The sequence below is a fragment of the Limulus polyphemus genome, unplaced genomic scaffold (assembly GCF_000517525.1).
Source record: "Limulus polyphemus unplaced genomic scaffold, Limulus_polyphemus-2.1.2 Scaffold869, whole genome shotgun sequence".
Lineage (NCBI taxonomy): Eukaryota > Metazoa > Arthropoda > Merostomata > Xiphosura > Limulidae > Limulus > Limulus polyphemus.
The window spans coordinates 240,652-261,861 of NW_013666479.1; the positions used below are offsets into that span (position 1 = coordinate 240,652).

A 21,210-nucleotide genomic window follows, 5' to 3' on the forward strand; every position below is an offset into this window, starting at 1 on the left:
GTAGCACAAGATAATTAGTGTGCGGACCATTTTCATTTATATAGTACTCTGTGAACACAAATTAGTTAGCATAAATCAGTTAATTGACGAAAAATTAGGTGTCTATTTACTAGTGACCACTCAGTGTATATATAAAACACAAAAATCAGTGTCTGTTTGTCCCTTATCTAATTACTTCTAGGTCACTGGACTAATCTCAACCAAACTTTGTGGGATGATAGTTTGGAACAAGGGGCATGTTAATGGGGGATTCACAACCTCGCCACCCCTATTATTGGTATTACTGAGCATTTATTATCTTTCATGTTAACATTAACTACATTCATATCTAAATTCTTACACCATAAAAAAAAACAACTACTAAATTCAATTTTCCTTCCTCCAGTGGGATAATGGTAAGTCTTCGGATTTACAATGCTAAAATGCTGGTTTCGATTCTGTTCTGTGGACACAGCAGATAGATTGATGTAGCTTTGCTACAGGAAAACACACACACACACACATTATTTTTTCTATGCACATGTGTGTGTGTGGGGGGGGGAGTACACACAAATGTCTTGTATATCTCAGAGAGTGCATTAGCACTCTGTATGGAGGAATGAAATGAAAAAAATTACCACCATTATTGCAAAATACATAAACTCGGATGAAGTTGATGCAACAACAGCTACCATAATGCTAATATGAAGAGCCATTTCTTGAGTTACACCCACTTCCTACTGTTACCCGTGACCTTACAACTTCATCCCATTAGGCACTTCTGCGGCCAATGATGATCGTCAATTAATCAATAATGTGAAACAGTGTGGATGGACATTAAGAGGTGGGTATTGAAACCAGGTAACAGAAAGCATCCTTACTGCCACTACTTTGGCTACTACCTCTTCATAGAAAGTCACCCTGATCATCACACAGTGTATATCATGATTTAAGTATATCTACAAAGTGAGTTCTTAAACCTTATATAAAACTTTTGTTGAGGTAATAATGAATACTGTAATAATATGTTATGTTGTAAATAAGTTGTGTGTAAGTTAGGACTTTTGCATTATTTATCATAGCATCCACCCCCAACGTTTTTTAAAGTTCATAACCCAGACAAAGGATGAGTACCTCAGCTTGTGTGATATAAAAGAACTTGAATAACAAGCAGATCAATGCTTACAGATGTAAAAACTGCATTGTGCTTTATGTTATATAAGGTGTTTTGGATGAATTGAAATTTTACCTTAAATTTAGGCCATTTATATAAATCTTGATAGCAATTCTAACAAGTAACATTTTCATTATTTAATCATAAAACATGTCTTTTTTTGAAAACTATGATTTAGATATTGGGTAGACTTGTCATTGTAGAAGTATGTCTCAGCAATTTTCAAGGAAGATATTCATATAACAGAATGGTTATATAATATAGAGCCCTAGAATGCAGTGCTTTAAAGATGGACTATTTTTTTTTCCTTTGAATACCCATACAGCAATGTATTTAGGACACCAAAGGACTATAAAACTGTGCACTTACTCAAACTGAAGCAATGCCATCATTTCTAAAGTGGAGGCTATGTTTATGAATGAGAATTCTTTTATCTGAAAAGCCACTCTAATAAAGCTACAAATACATCCTGGTGCCATTAAAAATATAACAAACAAGAATTTAAAGTTGACAGAAGCCCACCACCCAAAAGTTCACAAGTTTTCACCCACACCTCAAAATCAGTAGCTGTTTTTATGAGAACAATGGCTGGAAAACTGGAATCACAGCATGTTCTGCTTAAATTGGTCTTAGATCAATGTCTTCATAAAATGTGGGGTCTTTGGAAACTCTACCAAGCTTGCATCTTAAGGAGGACCACTGCTTTTCACAGAAGCTTGTTACAATTAAAATTATAGTGTGGACAGTAGTGTGTAGCTATATATACTTCAGAATGAGTATAGTTTATGATGGAGGAAGTAGTTCTACAAACAACATTTGTGCCTGGTATATTGTTCTTGTAAAGTGCAATTAGCCCCAAGTAAAAACTGTAATACCCAAATGTAATATAGTTTTTTTTTAAACATAAAATATTCTATAAATTTTCAAAACTTTCCTTTCTGTATGATTGAGATTATGCAGTTTTGTTCTAAATAGGAAATCCTTAATCTTGCTAATTCAAATGTACTTCATACCTGCTCCATGTATATTTATTTTTCTAGGATAAGCTATGCATATTTTAGTTCTGGTTAAAATATGAAAATGGTTTTCTTCATTCAGATCCAGAAGAATTCTTGAATTCTCTTCTTCAGCAGATCCTAAAAGCTGAACCATTCCTTAAGCTGAGGTGGGATCAATGTTTTAAATCTAATCATAATTATATATTAATAAAATTATGGTAAAAATGATTAATTATTGATCAATAAGGTCATACATAATCTTGTGATCATAACATACATGCATTATGTACTTGGAAATCTTGTATTAAGCCACATCTTGTTTGTTTTACTAATATAGTAACTTCTAGTCTAATGTCCTACAATTAATTAGGTTATTCCTTCCACAAAACACAAGTAAAATGTTTAAAGCAATCAAGAGAGGAATGCATGATTTGTTTTTCATTTCCTTTTGTTTGATATATTGTAATAAAGAGGATTAAGTCTACAGTTTATGTTTCTCATCTGCTGCCTTCTTTGGGACTCCACTTAAGACATTAGCAGTTTAACAAGACCCCTGTGAAGATGTAGCAGATAATCATCTGAAACTTAGAATGTTTGTAGTAACTTAGCTCATTTGTGCATATGGTGGTTGGGGGGGAGGGGGGATCGAGAATAATTTAAGCTATTAACCGTGAAAATTATTGGATTATCATTGCCACAACCTTACTGTAAGTATTTTTATTGGAAAAATGTCTATTCATACTTTATGTCGTATTGAATTTTAACCAAGTCCCATTTTATAAGAAAAGGATAAAAAATTAATGTTTAATAAAATAACCTTTTTTAAGAAATAAAAATTTTGTTAAAGTAGTATTTTAATTAACATGGTATTTAGAGAAAAAAAATCTAACATGTTTTCAAAAATACTGTTAGCATAAAAGAGCAGATGGGCAAATGTTTATTCCTATGAAAGTGATGTAATGTAACGAATTATTTTGTTTAAACTATTTGTTATCTTGTTGCTATTTAGTGTTTTTTATTTATTTCTTTATTGCTGACTTTGAAATTATTTGTTTATTAGATTTTGGTAAACATGCATATTTTTTGTTTTGTCATCAGCTCAGGCCAAGAGAGCTTCTTCTACCAATTGTTTGTTGAAAAAGATGAAAACTTAGTCCTGCCAAGTGTTCAACAGTTATTTGATCAGTCTTTTCTTACTTCTGACATCAAGCTACAAGAGGTACTGTCCTTGCTTAATTCAAACAAAATTATATAGAATTTTATGATGTACATCTAATTACTTTTAATTACTGTCATATTTCTTAAATTGACAAATGCATAGCTTACTTACAGATTAAATTTTAGGTGGCTTTTCCATAAATGTTGTTTCCACAATTCTTCTCATTTGAATATACAGTCTTCATGCTATTGTTTGTGCACTTTAACTTTACCCATCATCATCACTCACTAGGTCAACAACCACCTAAAAAGTGCATACTGTGTCAATACCCAGCTTGCCCTTAGCACTGTTATGTTCTTGTGTGGATGGCCATGGGTACATACTTTTGTAATGCATTATTTCTCTCTACTCCTAAGAATATAAAAGTAGAAGGAATAGTAATTTTTAAAACAAATACTCATGACAACATTAGAATAGTGCTAATGTTTTTTTTTTTCTAAGGGTTAAATTAGCTTGTGGGATCTGTGTTTGCTACTACTGACAGTATTTTCAGGCAGAATTGACTACAGTTGCTATTCCTTTATGTACCTGTTCATAATATACTTTGTGTATATCTGTGTTTCTGAGATGCTGTGTCAGTCATAATTAATGAAACTGTTATTTTGCTGCTGTTAGCAGTACTTTTATGATGTCAGAAAAACACATAGGTTCAATTGGTCTTGATACAAAATGATAAAAACCCTATAACCCAAATGCTTTTGAAAGGTCGACCTTTCTTCTTCAGGGGCAAACTGGAAATGGTGTAATCAAATGAGTGATATATAAAGGGAATTGAGTGATGTCATGAATATCATCTGGTCTTCCAGGAAATGTTTAGTATATTTTTCCATGTACTGTTCCAAGTGTGTTTCATTTCTGGTACAACGTGTCAGCAATGAGAGCGTTATGTAAAAAGGTGTTAGGGATATTTTGCTTTAGAAAAGAAAAAGATATAACTACACTTAAGTGTTTAAGTAAAATAAAGGTGACACCTGGAGACTGTTTGAAAAACAGATGCTAAGCTAATTGATTTACACAAACAGGTACAGAAAATTATCTTAAATAGATAGTAAGTTTTAGAAAATTAGGGTTCATGCTACATGAAAGAAATAAGCTAAGAATAAAAATTATTTTTCTGACATAGATGAAACCAATGAACGGAGATCACTGATTCCAGGATCTAGATTGATTTCACAAGGTTGAACAGTGTTTAGATTAGTAATCCAATAAGCTTCTTTTATCTCTCTATCAGCTTTAGTTTTGGATCCTGTTTTAATGCCAATTAGAATAACATTCGTTAATGGAATGAAAGGGTTGGTTAAAGCGTTGAGCAACAGGGAGATCTTTTTCGGTGTTAATAAAAGATTTATGGTTGTTGAATCGTTCTCTAAGTGTTGTTTGTGTATGTCCTACATTTTAGTGATTGCATTTTTTACACTGTATAAGGTAAATAATTTTTTGTGTTTCACAAGTGATTTCTTTGGGAATTTTAAAGTTTCTGTAGGTGTGCTTGTTAGAAAATGAGTCAAAGAATTTATCTCACATCCAAACTCCTTTCACAAAACAATTAAGTTTATCTTTGATTACTTGCCTACCCAAATTAACTTAGTTGACATCACTATCTTTATAAATTACAGAATTTTACACATCAACTTATACAAAAAACCTACAGACAGACCACAATGTACTGGCAGCAGGTAATTCAGTTGAATAAAAAGGATCTAGAACCATGATTTGCATTGGGTTGTGAAATCTTGGAAAGTCTTTTAATGTTCTGGAAAATGAACTTTACAATTTTATTACTAGATCCTGAAAAAATGGCTGCTTTCATGTCATATTGCTAGAAAAACCTTGAAATTTCAGTGTCACTAAGTGTATCCTCTGAAATATTTGGATAAAAAAAATTATACAAACAAAAACGATCTTATCATTGGAATCAGATTTGTATATATTTCATATTGGCCATTGTGATTCTCTTGCCTTTTATTATATGAGGCTTTTTGGAGTTGCAGTTCTGCTGCCACAACTCAGCAACAATTGTGGCAAAGGTTTTTTTGAAAATGTTATGTTCTGTAAGATTCAATACCATTGTCAGTATGGTTGTAGTAATTGAAAATAATGGTGGCATCATTGAACAGATGCTATAGTAGCAACCTTTGGTACCATTTCCAAAAACAGTGGAATGCTCTCTTCATTATCCCTGATGCATCTACACAAAACATTTTGCACTTGTTTCAAGATATGTTCTACAGATTGCTCCAAATATTCATACTGACTTTGTGTCTTTTACAGAAAAAGTTATTTGAATAAAAAATTGATAGGTAGATGATAATTTGGTGCACTAGTTTACTGCAATTGGATAAGACCAGAAACAGTTGCATTTTCTGCTGTTGTGCACATTTGATGAGAAAAATGCCAAAAAAATTTCAGTTTAATTCTACTTGGCAGGATTTGAGTAAGTGACTCCAAAAAAGTTTAGAATTTTTTCTTTTGTAAAGTCTGTATTGTGCAGGGCATATCATATGTCTTCTACCTGCTTTAGTGATATAGAGCTTTAAAATATTTTTTGGTTATTTAGTTTTCATACTGTAATGGCATCAACACATAGTGCAGAAAATTATTAAGATTGCCTTGTTCTGGCTGTTTTGTTTCTTTGTTTTCTGTAGTAGATAATGTCTATTCTGCCCAAGAGGCTATTGCAGTAATATATAGAACCTTGGTTGAAAAGATAATCAATTGATGGCCAAATTTATTTTGTCTAAGTACAACCAACGAATGCTGTGGGAGAACAAAGGTGTCGATTATATGAAGAAACTGAGCTTACATATTGAGTTCAGTCATGCTTTCTTGGTTCAGTTCTACTGGGTTCTTATTATGAATAGTTCAGCAGAGATTCATCTTAAGGGACAGAAAGGTAGTGAGCTATTCACATCTATTTGCAGCAATCATCCATGTTCCTACATAGATATGCATTTAAAATTTAGTCAAGCTATCAACTAAAAAAACAACCCCTCCCCATTTCTTGATCAAATCTTCTGTTATTTGAAGCTATGTCTATCTGATAATTGTTGGGAAATCAGTTGTACCTGAAATTACCACAGTATGTACCTTGTAGAACCATAAGCTAAAATGGCAAGACAAAAACAAAAAAAGTTTTTTTCTAGCTATCACTTGTTTAGAAGGTACAAACAGTTTTGTTCTTTGGGCTAAAATCCACTCTTTATGATTCTGCCCAGCTCTCTTATAGCTTTTTCACCTCAGGTACCTGATGATGACATAATTTTATTGAAATGTTGGAAATTTATAATAAATTTTTCTTCATTACCCATTCAAGCTGTCTCCAAACTTTTATTTTCTAAAAAGTGGGTTCCTTGTTCTTAAAATTTAAATTAATCTTTGCTTATAGTGTTTCGACAAGTAATCATTGATCTGTGCTGAAACAATGGCTTTAGATGTTAGATTTTGTCTAGTCCCAAATTGATGTATATCATTACTTTGTCTCAAGGCCTACAATACAATAATTACTGGCTGGCTTCAGTTCCCAAATTTTTGTTGTTCCTGTGAAGATGGGAAGGCTGTTGATAGCATTGTTTTGCAACAGTATGTATAGTCATGTATGAGTTCAAGTTAGAATTCATCAAAAGCCTTGGTCAGCTGGTGAAGGTAGGATATTGCATGGCCGTCCTAAACATTTAGGATGCTTATAATTACTTTCATATTCAGTCAGTTTTTAAAAAGTTTTACTGGTTTTATGGAATGTTAATATTTTGAACAGGTCAATATTTACTGACATTTGGTGATTTGATAAAAGAATATCTGTTTGAAAATTATTTTACATACAAAATGTAGTATTTAGGCTTTTCTTTGTTTCACCTTCACATAACTATATTTTTTTTTCTCATATTTATTATAATATTTCAAACTGTTGCAGGGAAATTCTCTTTTAACAAGTGAAATGGTGAAAGTTCAGCATTTCAGTGATGTGTCTATTGAGAGAGTATAAATAAACAACTTTGTATTGGAAGAAAGTTCAAATCAATGATATCTAATTATCATTTTTAGTGCTAGATGTTAGGTAAACAACTTTAGGGTAATTTTTCAAAAATACTAACTTGAAATATTTCTGCCCCAGTATTATGAATACATTTTACATTTTCTGTAGTTGTATATTTTTTACTTCATTTCAGGAGCATAGCATCAGTAGTATACACCGTAGTGCAAGTGTATATCAAATTTAATAATACGTGCTGTACCCCACTTCCAATCTTTTTCGGTCTATTCTCAGAATTGTACCAATGCTTGAATGCTTTGTTAGCATATTTCCTCTCCTCCAGTTGACTTGTTGCAGTTATGAAAGTTTATTTTACTAATAATCATGCATGTGTTTTCTGGAATCATCATTGGTTGGGGAAGCCTTCTTATCACTACTAAACCATTTTTTCCTGAAGTAGTAGCTCTACAAAAATAACAGATATTTGCTAACCTTTCAAGGAATTCAGATGGCTTGTTAGTGCACCAGTTGCAGCTAATGTGTTAAACACTAGCAAGTTATTGCTAACAAATATTGAAGAAAGTTCTGTTAACAAGAAATGTAAGGAGAAATGTGAACTATAATTATCTTAAACCAAGCCAGATGAAATGTTTGAAAAGTGCTAAAATGTCAGACGTGTCGTACAAAACACCTAATTGGTCATGTGATTTGTAAGTCTCTTGTCTCCTCAATTGAATCTAATAGTAAAAATATGGACCTTTTTGTTGGGCTTTACCTCTTCTCTCTTTGGCTTGCCAATCAGAACAACAGGGAATCAATTCATGATTTGGTAAGCAGCTGGTACAAGCCAAAAGGAAGAGAGAAATTGAGTTTTTAAATTCTTTTAATCTGTTGTCACATTGGAGTTTTATAGTGTAAAATGTTTTGAAATTCTATATTCATGTTAACAGGTTTGAATACCTTTTATTTACCAGAATCAATCAGTAATTCAAATTTATGAGTTATAGAACTGGAATGAGGGTAAATTAATTTTTGACAGTTTTCAGAAAGGATAAATGTAAAGTATATATATATATTTTAAAGAAGGTTTGCTCTTTTATATGAAAGGTTTCTCTATTTTGCTTTAACAATCCTTCAATAATGTAGTACCACATTGAGATGAAAATAATAGTTTTGTTTGATAATACTTTAAGTCAAGGAGATCCTCAAATTTCACTTGTTAGAGCATCTGAAAACCCTCTAGTGTCAAAGAAGCAGTTCCTTACTCCCATCACAAACACTCACACACACTTTTTTCCCTTATGGTTGCAACTAACTTTCTGGTGCACCACCAACAAGGATTTATTTTATACCACTGCCTCCCTACAAACAAGAAGCAGGGAGATGTTTTCTGTGACATTCATATATATATATATATATATACATATATATATATATATATATACATATATATATATATATATACATATATATATATATATATGCAAACATAATTTATTTTTCTTACATGATATTTGTTCATTTCTTTCACTCCTAAAGTAATGAAATTTACAACAAAAAATATTTTTTTCTAAGAAATTAAATATCTTGTTTATTTCCATTTTCTTGCAATCGTTTCTATCATTGTAATTTATTGTTAATCTCAAATTGGACTTTGTTTTGCATGATATAAATGCTTTAATAAAGCATTTCTGATTAATTTAGATTTTTTTTTCTTGCCTAGGTTCCTCCATGTCTATTAATCCAAATGCCAAGATTTGGAAAACAGTTCAAGATGTATCCAAGAATAATCCCAAGTCAGTATCTGGATATTACAGACATTTTGGCTGATTGTAAGTATATGATTTTATGTATCATTGTAAATATATTTATCATGGTGTTACATTGATATGTTTTCAAACCTGTCCATTACTGTTAATAATACAAACACAAAAACTGAAATTCTTCTTGTTATAATAACGTTGGTGAAGGTTTTAAAATTCCTCAGAAAGAAAACTGAAGAAAGCAATTACATGCTTACACTTAACTTGACAAGAACTTTTTGAAAATCATAGAAATAATGTTTTATCAAAAATTATAACTTACGGTTAATTTCAGTATGTTTTTGTCAATATATACAGGAATTTCTCCATTGACTAACATTTAAGTGTAAAGAAAAAGTGTTTGATGTATCTGTTTGTTTCTTACAATTGCTGTAGCACCCAGAGAATGCAGCATTTGTGGTCATCTGGCAGAATTTGAGTGTAAAGATTGCTTTGGTCAGTTTGGAGAAGGTCTTTACAGTGTGGCCTTCTGCCAGAAATGTATAGAAAAGGTGACTTTATAATATTTTCATCTATATTTATGATTTTAAAACTATGAATTTGTGTTTACTTTATTTTGCACAAAACTACACTGTTAAAATAATTTAGGAAGGTTTAGTGAAATGAACTATGCAAGATTTTATTTCATCATTTTAGTACTTTGTAAGAGAGAATATTTTGTGATTTCCAAGTAAGGAAACTTTTAAAATTTTTATGATTTATCTTAATAGAGTAATTCTTAGTAAAATCTTTAATTTGCTAATAATCATGATTCATGTCCCAAGAGTAATTTCAGTAATAGATTGAAAAAAAAGTATTTAATTTAGATTATAATGTTTAGGTACTTACCAAGCTTAATTTAAAAGTTCTTTTTAATTCTCTCACAATGGGTAGTTCAAAGTGTGCATGTTACAACCTTTTATAGAGTTAACTTCAAAATTGAAGTCAAATCTCATGCATCCTGACCAATTCTCTTACGTACAAAACTGAGGAATTTGGGTTAATTAGAACCCTGTTACATGGTCAAATAATGTACAAGTCATGAAAAAAATTTAAACAGGAATGCCATAAATAATGTAATTAATCCCACTAATTACTGATGGGGGTTTCATAGATATATATTTTACAATTACTCAATACAGTGAAATATGTGTGCTTCTCCAGTAATGAATGGTGTGTAAACAAGTTGGTAATTTGAGGGTTAAGCTTTGTATTTTAATATTTTATTGATTTTCACCACAATTTTTACAAGTTATGAGTGTAGCATATTTTTATTATAATAATAGTCTTTGAAAAATATGTAAGATTTAAAAAATTGATTTATTATATGTACAGGGTGTCCCAGAAGTCTGGACCCATAGGGAAAAAACACAGAATATATTCTTAATTTATTTATTATTGAAATTGCATGCTACTAACAACCATACACATATTAATTCTTGGTATACTGTGCCATCGGGGTATTTTCTTTCCTGAAATATTTACAACTGACTTTACAAGTGTATTTGTTTAACTTTAAGAATATAATGTTTATTTTCCCTATGGCTTTAGACTTCTGGGACACCTTGTATATTAAAACTCAAACTGTCCACATTAATTTGAGAAACTATTTCATTTATAATTTTAAGGTCTGGCATGGTTTGGGTACTTTACTTGCAATCTGCAGGTCACAGGGTCGAAAACCAGTACCAAACATACTTCAGCTGTAGGAGTATTATAATGTCTTGGTCAATCTCATTATTCATGGTAAAAGAGTAGTCCAAGAGTTGGTGGTGGGTGCTGCTGACTGGTTGCCTTCCATCTGATCAGTAGTTCAAATGTAGAGATGGTGACACATAGCTTTAATATCTTTGACATGAACAAAAAAACATATCTTTATCAGAGAAACGGTAATGTCACTCTCGTGATATTTCATTACAAAAATAAGACTAATGGATGAAATTGTATAAAATTTGACAAGAAGTTTTTTTACAAATTTCTAGTTTAAGAAAAATATTTGATTTTTTTTTTTTACTATTTCTAATTTAAAAAAATTGTTATTTAATATAGTTATTTGCACTTGGGCTCTGAATAATTCACCTGCAACTATTTATTATCTTACAGTTTTCACATTTTATTTGCATAATCTCTAGAACCTCTTAAATGAATATCAAAAGTTTTTTAAGGTGACTGTTTATATTTTATTTTCCATTTTCTCTAGTATATTACTAACTCTACCTATCATCATCAGCATACACTGCAATGAAATGTTTGAAATAAAAAAATAGGAGTATATACATACCTTTTAGCTCTTCATAGAAGTCCTTTGAAACATAGTATTTTAATATGCATAATTTCATGTCTTTAGCTTTTCACTTATAGTTTATTTTTAATTTTCTTTTCCAATTCTTTGTCTTTTATCATTTATGATGGATACATAAACTGGTCCCCTGGGGGCTTTATTATTATTATACGGCAACAATTGCGCTAACAGGTTGCACACGCAAATTACACCATCTTGATTATTCACTTTTACAATCCTGGTAACAAGAAGTTAAACTTACAAAAGTCATTAAACCTTTCAAATATGATTTTTAAAACACGAATAATACACAGTTAACTAATAGTAAGACCTAAATACAATTTAACTGTCTCTCTAATTGTAGCATATTTCTGTAAGAAACCACCATAAATGCTATAGTCAATCAAGCAGACAAAAATACTAACAGTAGTTATATGTATACTGTGAAGAAAACTGTGCACCAATTTCAAATTAACCACTGGTGCTGTATAATGTTAACTGATCTCTGTCTAACGAGTATATACACTTGTTTCTACTAACTACATGTACATTGTAGATCTCAAGGCAGAGTATAGAAGGTGGGTGTTGCACCTATTAAGGGTTGGAAAATTTAAATCTGATTCCCAGACAAAGCAGCTTGTAGACATGTACCACATGGCAAGTAGGTCAAACACGTTTAGTTTACGTATACATGTACACTACCAGCTTATGAGGCTAACACTGAACCTCTGCTGAAGTCGGGATTTTCAATAGTTAAATTTAAATACTAAATTCTCTTCTATTACATGGTAGATTTGTTAGTTGTTAAGAGTACAGTGATAATGCTCTTCTTGTGATAAAGTGTTTTACAAGTTAGAAAAATTGAGATTGCTTGTTCTGCAGTTGGCAACACATTTTAATATGTTGTAGAATTTTTTTTTTTACTTTATTTTTGTGTAATATTACCTACTAAGATAATGTGCATGAAATATTATAAATACAGTAATATTAGAATTAGAACCCTTTAACAGTTTAGTATACTCTAGTGAAAGTCCATTAAAAACATGTAAATATACACAATGGAAAACCAATTTTGACAGCCGGAAAGACTTTCTGAAATAAGATGAGACAACACTGAAGTAGATGTTCACTCATCATTTTATTTAAATAGGTTTGTTTGTTTGAATTTCACACAAAGATACCTGGGAGCTATTTGCATTAATTGTGAAGTGATAAACTAAATGAAAGACAACTAATTCTTGGGTTACTCTTATCAGCCTGAATAGTAGGATTTTATTGTTTTAAAGTTTGGAGCATGATTTATTTTCATTTTTCACAGTAACTTCAACCATGAAACATAAATCTACAGTCCAGTATGCTAACCACTGTACCATGCCTGGCCTCCTTAAGTAGGAAGAATTTCTTAAACTTTGTATGATTTTTAAAAATCTTTCTTGTAAAGCAAAATAATACATTAGGTATATAATAGAAATCACTCTACATGAACTAAATGTAGAAAAGAAGTTCTGCAGAGAAAGTAGAAAGCAGAATAAACTGAAAAAAAATACATATTTTTAAAAAGCAACAAAACCAGTGTTGTGTCTTAAACAGATATTCATGTGAAAAAGCTGAATAATAGTAAACAGAATGGGATTAAGTCATTGGATAAGGTTGCTGAATTATGGCCTTTGCTTACATTTTTTGTTGGCATTATTAAGTTTCTCTAGTGAAGCTAATTCACAACAATCCTCCAATTGAAATAATTGGACAGTAAATTAATATCCTTATGTTTTGCTCTTTATTAAAAAGTGCTTGTACTAGTTAAAAATAGGGAACAAAATCATAACCTTGTAGAAGAACTAAAGCATAAGTCATGTCTTCAGTAAATGTAAATCAGTCAGTATTATATTTACCCATTCTTATTATGACATTTCACAACCTATGATTTCATTGTAGATAGTTAATATTATTTTTGCATTTGTAGGATTTTATATATTTTACAGAAAATTTTTGTTTTATTAATAATTTCTCAAAATAATTGCCTTAAAAGTTAATATATACGACATATCGTTGTCAGGTTTCATCATTTGATATGAGGTTTGAAGATCGCTGTGTAAGCTAAACTGAGAACATTGTTTTGGGGCCTCAGTTTATAAATCTCCCTTAATATGGAGGCTTTATTATTAATTGACCTCAGCCAAGATCTTAAACAAAATAGAATGGGAAGGTAGGTCACATTCACCTAGGACGTGTATAATTATGATACGCTTAACCCTATCATTATAAGTAGCTAAGAGGTTAGACATGTCATAATGTTTGTAAACTTACATTCAAAATTTTATTGAACTACTATTTTATGAATGTAGTCAATAAACTTGGTATCAAATTGTAGATTTTAATTCAGATTTTAGTATTATACATTAATTAATTATTTAATTTGAAAGTAAATATAGAAACAAATTGCAAAATTTCTATTTTTTTTTTTTTTTTTGTGTGTCACACTGGTACATCATCTTCTAGGTTTGTCAGATAACATTTTATGACACCTGTAATACATTGTCTATAATTTCATATGAATTATAAACTCAAATTTTCAATATTGCAAGCTAGAATATAAAATAAGAACCTCCTACCTTTTCTATTTGCTGAGATATCACAATATTTATTGAGCCTATCATATTGGCTCCACCTACCAATTCATCATTTGAGAAGACTTGTTTATCTATGCTTGCTTTTGTATACCTATAACTTTATAACCAGTCAAAGGCTATACATTTCTTCTACATTGGCATTTCCCAAATTTTTTTGGCCATGGAACACTTTTCCTCTGAGAAAAAGCTTACGGAACACTATACACGTGAAATATCACTGTAGATGGTATGTTGCAAATGCAATGCCATCTAGATTTGTATATTATTCATTTATTTATTTAATCAAATTACATATTAATGAATTTTTATGCATATAATATATTTTAGGTACAAACCTCTCCACTAAGATATTATGTAGAAAAGATATGGCATATTCTATAATTCTTCTTCAATGCAAAATCAATATTATCTAATTCTAATACATAGGAAAATATTTCATAATAAGTTATGATCATACAAATGTTTTATTAAAATTTAAAATCATCATTTTCTCATGGAGCCTATCAATCTTGGACAGAATACTAGTGTTCCACGGAACATAGTTTTTGAAATGCTGTTTTACATAATTCTGTCACTTTTCCTTTGTTATTTACAAGAGAAAAGCTGTTATATTATTGGAAAGTTTGAAGTATTACGATCAAGACTAACTATTCGCTGGTGAATAATTTGTTTCTAAAGTCCTAATGAAGAAGGCTAAGTCAAGAATACTAGTCCAATCAAAATGAGCCGTATTCATATTACTGAAAACTACACATTTATTGGTTACTGTGTAAGCATGGTATTATATGAAACAAGATGTTCATAAGCACTTACACACATTTACACTTATACAACACTAAATCCTGACCACCCAGGAGGATAGCTAGTAACAATTTTTTTTTATACTTACTTTCAGATTAAAAATTAACTAATGTATAATACTAAAAGTTGTATTAAAATCTACAATTTGATACCAAGTTTATTGACATACGTTCATAAAATAGTAGTTCAATAAAATTTTGAATATAAGTCTACAAACATGATGACATGCCCTATGACCACTAGCTACCCGTATTGATAGGTTTAAGCTGTTCATTATTAATACTTATAAGAGTATCCAGAAATGGAAGTTTATGACCCTCCTGATTTTTCAACAGTATTGTAAACATCTGGAGACTTGTTCAGAATATTTAAAGATAGTAAAAGTGGCATCAACATACCTGCAATATTAGAAAGGTTCAGATTCTAATGGGCAGTTATCCGGGCATAGCTTTTCATGGAAGCATAAAAACAGGTTGGCAGAGATGGAGCCGGTCTTGAACCCATAGCAACACCATCAATGTGATCATATAACTTCCCATTGAAGATGAAATGAGATTCCTTGACAGCAAAACTGATTAACTTAAAAAAAAATATATTGGAATTACTGTTGTAAACCAAACCAACACACAGCTGTATCTTCTCTTCCAATGGTATATTGATATAAAGTCAAAACTAGCACATTAACATTACTATCAAACTATAGGTCGTAAGGGGCATGCTGCTTTATGAACTTTTGATAATCCATTGAATATTCCTGGATGATTTCCTCATGGTCTAATGTTCCAATACTGTCCTTCATTAAGGGAAGTTAAATTACAACTATATTTGTTATAATTGAAGAAAGATAACATTCTTAATGAAGGACTGTACTGGAACATTAGACCATCAGGAAGTCATCTAGGAATCTTCTATGGGTTACCAAAAGTTCATATAAAATTATGCCCCTTACAACCTATAGTATCTAACATTGGAACATATAATCGTGCTTTGGCTGAATTTTTGGTATACTTTTTAAAGAAATTTACTACAAATTAATACACCTTAAAAGACAGTTTTAAGTTTGATCATGAAATTCAACATCTGAACTTTAATAGTAATGTTCAGTGTGCTAGTTTTGACATTGAATCACTATACATCAATATATCATTGAAAGAGACAATACAGCTGAATATTGATTCTCTGTACATCAGTTATTCCAATGAATTCAGTATTTCTAACAGATGTTTTTTTTTTCAAGTTAATCAATTTTACTGTCAAGGAATCTCATTTCATCTTCAATGAGAAGTTATATGATCAGATTGATGGTGTTGCTATGGGTTCAAGATTGATTCCATTTCTTACCAACCTGTTTTTATGCTTCCATGAAGAGCTGTGGCAATGACTGGATAATTGCCTATTAGAATTTACACCTTTCTGTTACCACAGGTATGTTGATGAAACTTTTGCTATCTTTAAAAATTCTGCTCAAGTCTCCAGATTTTTACAATACTGTATGAATACTATTTTACAATATTATTAAGTTTACTGTTGAAAATCAGGAGGATCATAAACTTACATTTCTGGACACTTATAAATTATACTAATGGATACTTTAAACAACCTTAACTGGATTATGTTTTAATTTTAAGAGTTGTCAAGAAGAATCTAGTTAAAACACTTTCATCATGCTTATATCTAGCACATATGACATTTTACATAATCAATTTTTTGAACATCAAAGAATTTTTTTGTAAAAATTATTTTCCAAATTATTTTGTTGATAGAATGCCGTGTTGGTATTTAAATAAGCAAAGAGTAGATACATTTTGTGTTTATAATGTATTTAAAACTATTGTGGTTATTAGTTCACCTTATATGAGTAAATATTCTTTGACTATTAAAAGTCTGCTGTTGTGTATAAATTTACTTGTCCATTCTTTCGGCAGGATCATGTTGGTTCTCTTAAAATAAAGTTAACATTTTATATAAAAGAACATGCTAATACTAGACCTTTAGTTAAGTGTATCATACTTATGTATTCCTTAAGTGAATATGACATATTCATCCACTCTAACTTCTTTAAGATCTTGGCTAAGGCCAGTTGTGAACAAAGCCTCTGTATTAAGGAAACTCTGCTGATTTATAAACTAAAGCCGGAGATCAATGTCCTCAGTTCAGCTTACAACTTGTTGTTAAAGCTTAAGGGTGTAATGTCTGAATAATAGATTATTAGTAAAGTTATGTGATATTTTAAAAGTTCTTGCACATACTCAAGAGAACAGTATGGTTCATTATATTAACATATATAAAGATGGGGAAAAATTATTGTATTAAAGATATGTTTAACAATATCTGTCACTCAAAATAAGCACTTCCTATGTCTTGCATGTATACACTCAAAACCAACAGTCTTATTAGAGTTGCCATGCCTTTGCTTACATTCTTTATGCATATTAAAGAATACATCCTGCACAAAATGTATTTTGAATGAGTCTTGCCTATAAGTCGATCAGTATAAAACCAACAAGCTTCTCATAGATGCTACACCTTTTCATCTATAATATGCATGAATGGGTATAAAAGAATAACTCTTACACAGAAATTTATTTTGAATTAATATTTTTATCATAAGACATTATAACCACATCTAAACAGCTAAATGAAGTGCTGCACTCTTCATCATTTTCAGTGCAAAACAAGAACTTAACTTGTGTTTTTTATGGCCCTGTCTTTCTGAAAAATAGAAGTCATCCACCAAACTATACAGTTATAAGCACTGTGCATGTAACTTTCATTTTTGTGCTTGGTGATCTTGGAAATGGATTATGTTCTTTAAATTAGAAACAAACATGGTATTTATGTGACTATTTAAATATTAAGTACTAATTCAGAAGTAAAAAAGATGTTACTATAGTATGCTGCATTAGTAAATTCTTACTTATTCTAATTTATGTGAACAGTTACAAAGCCACTTATTGGCAGGTTATAAATATCTGTTTGTGACGACTAGCTGTAGAATGTAAGATTATACGTTTAGCATTATATCACATGAACTGATTTAATGCAATTCAATATTTTTTCTTTAGTGTCATGGCAATAAAAAGCGTTCTCGTCATAAAACCACTAAGCTCAACATTCCCCCAGAATATAATATGTTAAAAGACCATAACCACGTCCCTCGAATCTACATGGAATTGTTTGCTGTAGTTTGTATTGAGATGAGCCATTATGTCTGCTTTGCTAAGTGTGGCAGTGGACCTGATGCCCCATGGTGCTTTTTTGACAGCATGGCTGATCGTAAAGGTCTGTTTATGCTTATGTTTTGTATTTTCCATAACATGCTTATCTACTTTTGTGTTTGATAAAGAGGTACTAAAGAGTTTGAGGTATTTTACAGTTTTATAATGATACATAATATACTTCTTCACACTATATTTTTACACCATATTACTGGTATATAAGGGTTATTTTGCATCTCTGACTTACTAAAGTTTGGGATGAAAATAAAATTATCTGTGAATCATCCAAAATTGTTAATGAATTTCTAAAAGTAATTTCCTAAGATGTTATGAAATAATTGAGGATATTAAAATAGACTTATTGCTTTTTTAGTGCTAGTCTTCCCATTCATGTATCATTGTTGACTGATATTCTTCAAACCAGATTTTATTTCTCTGTACATTATAGAATGTACAAAGCCATATTATTTAGTTGATAAACTGTACCAGTCATATTTTTTACAAGTTATTATATGTTTCAGGAGACTGTTCAATCAGCTCATTTCTTCATTTCAAAATCTCTTTGGTTAGTGGCTTCACAGTTATACCACCATTTTTTTTTCTACCCATTCCTGTGTTTGCATCAAATGTTGTATAAGAAGTGTGAGGTGAGATGCTTAGGTCAATTAAACAGATTTTTACTTCACTGCAGTGACTCTTTTAGTCCCATTTGTTTTCCTTTATTTTTGGTTTTGCCAAATAAAAACACAAACATGATGAATGTATTCAAAAGCCAGAGAATATTATGAGTAATTATATTAAGGAGTTATATTTGCACAGTTTTTTCTTCAAGTGTTTATTTTTATAATCTTATGGAAAGGTTATTCTGGGTATGATGCGTCACTATGTTTTTCCTTGGTTTGTAAAATATCATAGATTATGCTTGTCAAAATACTTCATTAGGTTGCCATTTCTTGCTGCAAGTTGCAGTGTTCAACCAACTTGAACCCTTCTCCTTTACCATTGTCCCAGAGACTACAGCAGTTAGAAAGTACTTGTCTCACTGTTACCCTCACAATTGACTGTCCTACTGCTGGATGCAGTTTATTGAAAGAGGTCCCTGATAGAAATGGAGAGGACACATCTCCCAGTAAAGAAAGTCACGTGTGACAATTAACTCTTGACTGTTGGCATGCTACTGTTTGCACCCAGAAGAGAGAAGTCAAAGTGGTAATATGGAGTGTGAGGACTCTACACCAAATTGGAAAACTGTTTAATGTCAAGCATGAGATGAAGAGATTAAAGATCAATATTCTAGTCCTATGTGAAACACATTGGAAAGATGCTGGTACTGTTGTTTCAGAAGATATGAAGATCATTTTCTCAGGAGGTCAGATACACAAAAGAGGAGTTGGATTGATTTTTAGCAAAGAATGTTCAAATCATTTGTATGTATTTTGAGCAATATGTGATTGAGTGATGCTTGTGAAAATATAGTTTAAACCTTTCAACATTGTAATAATACAAGTCTATGCACCGACAGATGAAAATGAAGAAAAGGACAATGATGGTTTCTGTGAAGACCTTGATAAAGCAAAAAAGCAATGCAAACCTCAAGAAGTGGTCATAGTGATGGGAGATATAAATGCAAAAGCTGGTTATGAACAAGTGGATAATAGTGCTTTGACTTGGAGAGAAAAATGAAAGAGGAGAGAAATAGATTGAGTGGTGTTTGAACACCACCTAAGAAGAGGGTATACATGGAAAAGTCCTGGGCTGACTGCAGGAGCAACCATGTCCCTCTCGTATGTACCATCATAATAAGATTGAGGAAACATAAGAAGTGACAAATAAGCTCAATTATACAATTCTAATGGAAAAGATCTGAGTAAAAGTATAAAGTTGCATTTAAAAACCGCTTTAAAGAACTTCAAGAAAATATGTCAAAATGGGAAATTTTTAAAGAAGCACTAGGTGAAACAGCCAAGGAGATTATTCCATTAAAATTAAGGCAAAAGAAACAGAAATGGATGGTGGAGGAATTCCTTAAGCTCATAAAAAATATAAGGAAGATGAAAACATTTAGTACAGAAGAATAAAAGAAACTTGAAGAAAGAATTCAATCAATGTGCAATGAAGAAATAGAAAACAAAAGGATATCGATGTTACATCAATGTATAGGAATATCAAAGATGTCGCAAGTAAAGGAGTATGCACTGCTAGTGGATGTATTTATGGAATGAAAACAAGTACTTAAAGATGGACAGAGTATATTGAAGATTTATTCCACTACAGTCATGAAGAAAACCCATCTATTAAGAATAACACAGACGGATTGAAAATTCTTAAGTCAGAAGTATGAATAGTTATCAACAGAATGAAAACCAATAAAGCTACAGGACCAGATAAAATCGCAGTAGAACAAATAAAATGTTTGGAAGAATTTGGTAAAAAAAGTTAACTATTATCAATGAGATTTATGAAAGTGATGAAATACCTGACGATCTCAGTAAATCGATCTTTATTGCACTGCCCAAAAGACCGAGAGCCATTGAATGTGAACACTATTGAACCATCAATTCCAATACAGTTCTCACAGACATAGCTATTCTCACTCAGTGCTGCCCTCTATATGCAAACATTTTTTTGCATGCAAAAAGCCTTGAGTTCCCACTTACCCCACGATCAGTGTGGTTCAATGGCATCTCGTATGTAAATCATCATGCAACAACCCTCCACCAATAGGAATGTGACTCATCTCCTGACGCTTTATTGGACATGATTTCTCAGGTGTGTTCTGTTTTATCAGTTTCCCTGATTTCTTACAACCCTTTTCCTTCATCTCAGTATTTTATGTTTCTCCCTCCCCCAGATATTAGGGTTCATGCAGATTGTTTTGTATCTAAGATACATGAGGGAACTAGCTTACCTTGCCCTCCACTGGCTTTAGATAAGTTTGCTTAAGCCTACCATCAGCCTAAATGTCCATTTCTTGATTCTCAACAGTAGGAATCACGTTTTCCTGTGATCATCCTGTTCGTTTATCCTACACCCAGTTTCCCCTATTCTTACCCTATTGACTCTCCTATGGTACTTGTCCACCATCCACTTCCCTTCTGAGGCATTCCACCGAGATCCTAAGGGTTTTTCATTTTGGCA

The 21,210-nt window shown here is 31.3% G+C and overlaps 1 protein-coding gene across 2 annotated transcripts in view; it reads left to right on the top strand.

Moving 5' to 3' along the window:
- The window catches only part of LOC106460953 (ubiquitin carboxyl-terminal hydrolase CYLD-like), a 113,755-nt gene that overhangs the window by 84,054 nt on the left and 8,491 nt on the right, over positions 1 to 21,210 (top strand). For both annotated transcript variants that reach the window (XM_022387752.1, XM_013920710.2), the window contains 5 exons: positions 2,252 to 2,318; positions 3,250 to 3,370; positions 9,064 to 9,172; positions 9,539 to 9,654; positions 17,920 to 18,136. In XM_022387752.1, the coding sequence (XP_022243460.1) occupies positions 2,252 to 2,318; positions 3,250 to 3,370; positions 9,064 to 9,172; positions 9,539 to 9,654; positions 17,920 to 18,136 (630 nt within the window). The remainder of the gene's footprint in view (positions 1 to 2,251; positions 2,319 to 3,249; positions 3,371 to 9,063; positions 9,173 to 9,538; positions 9,655 to 17,919; positions 18,137 to 21,210) is intronic.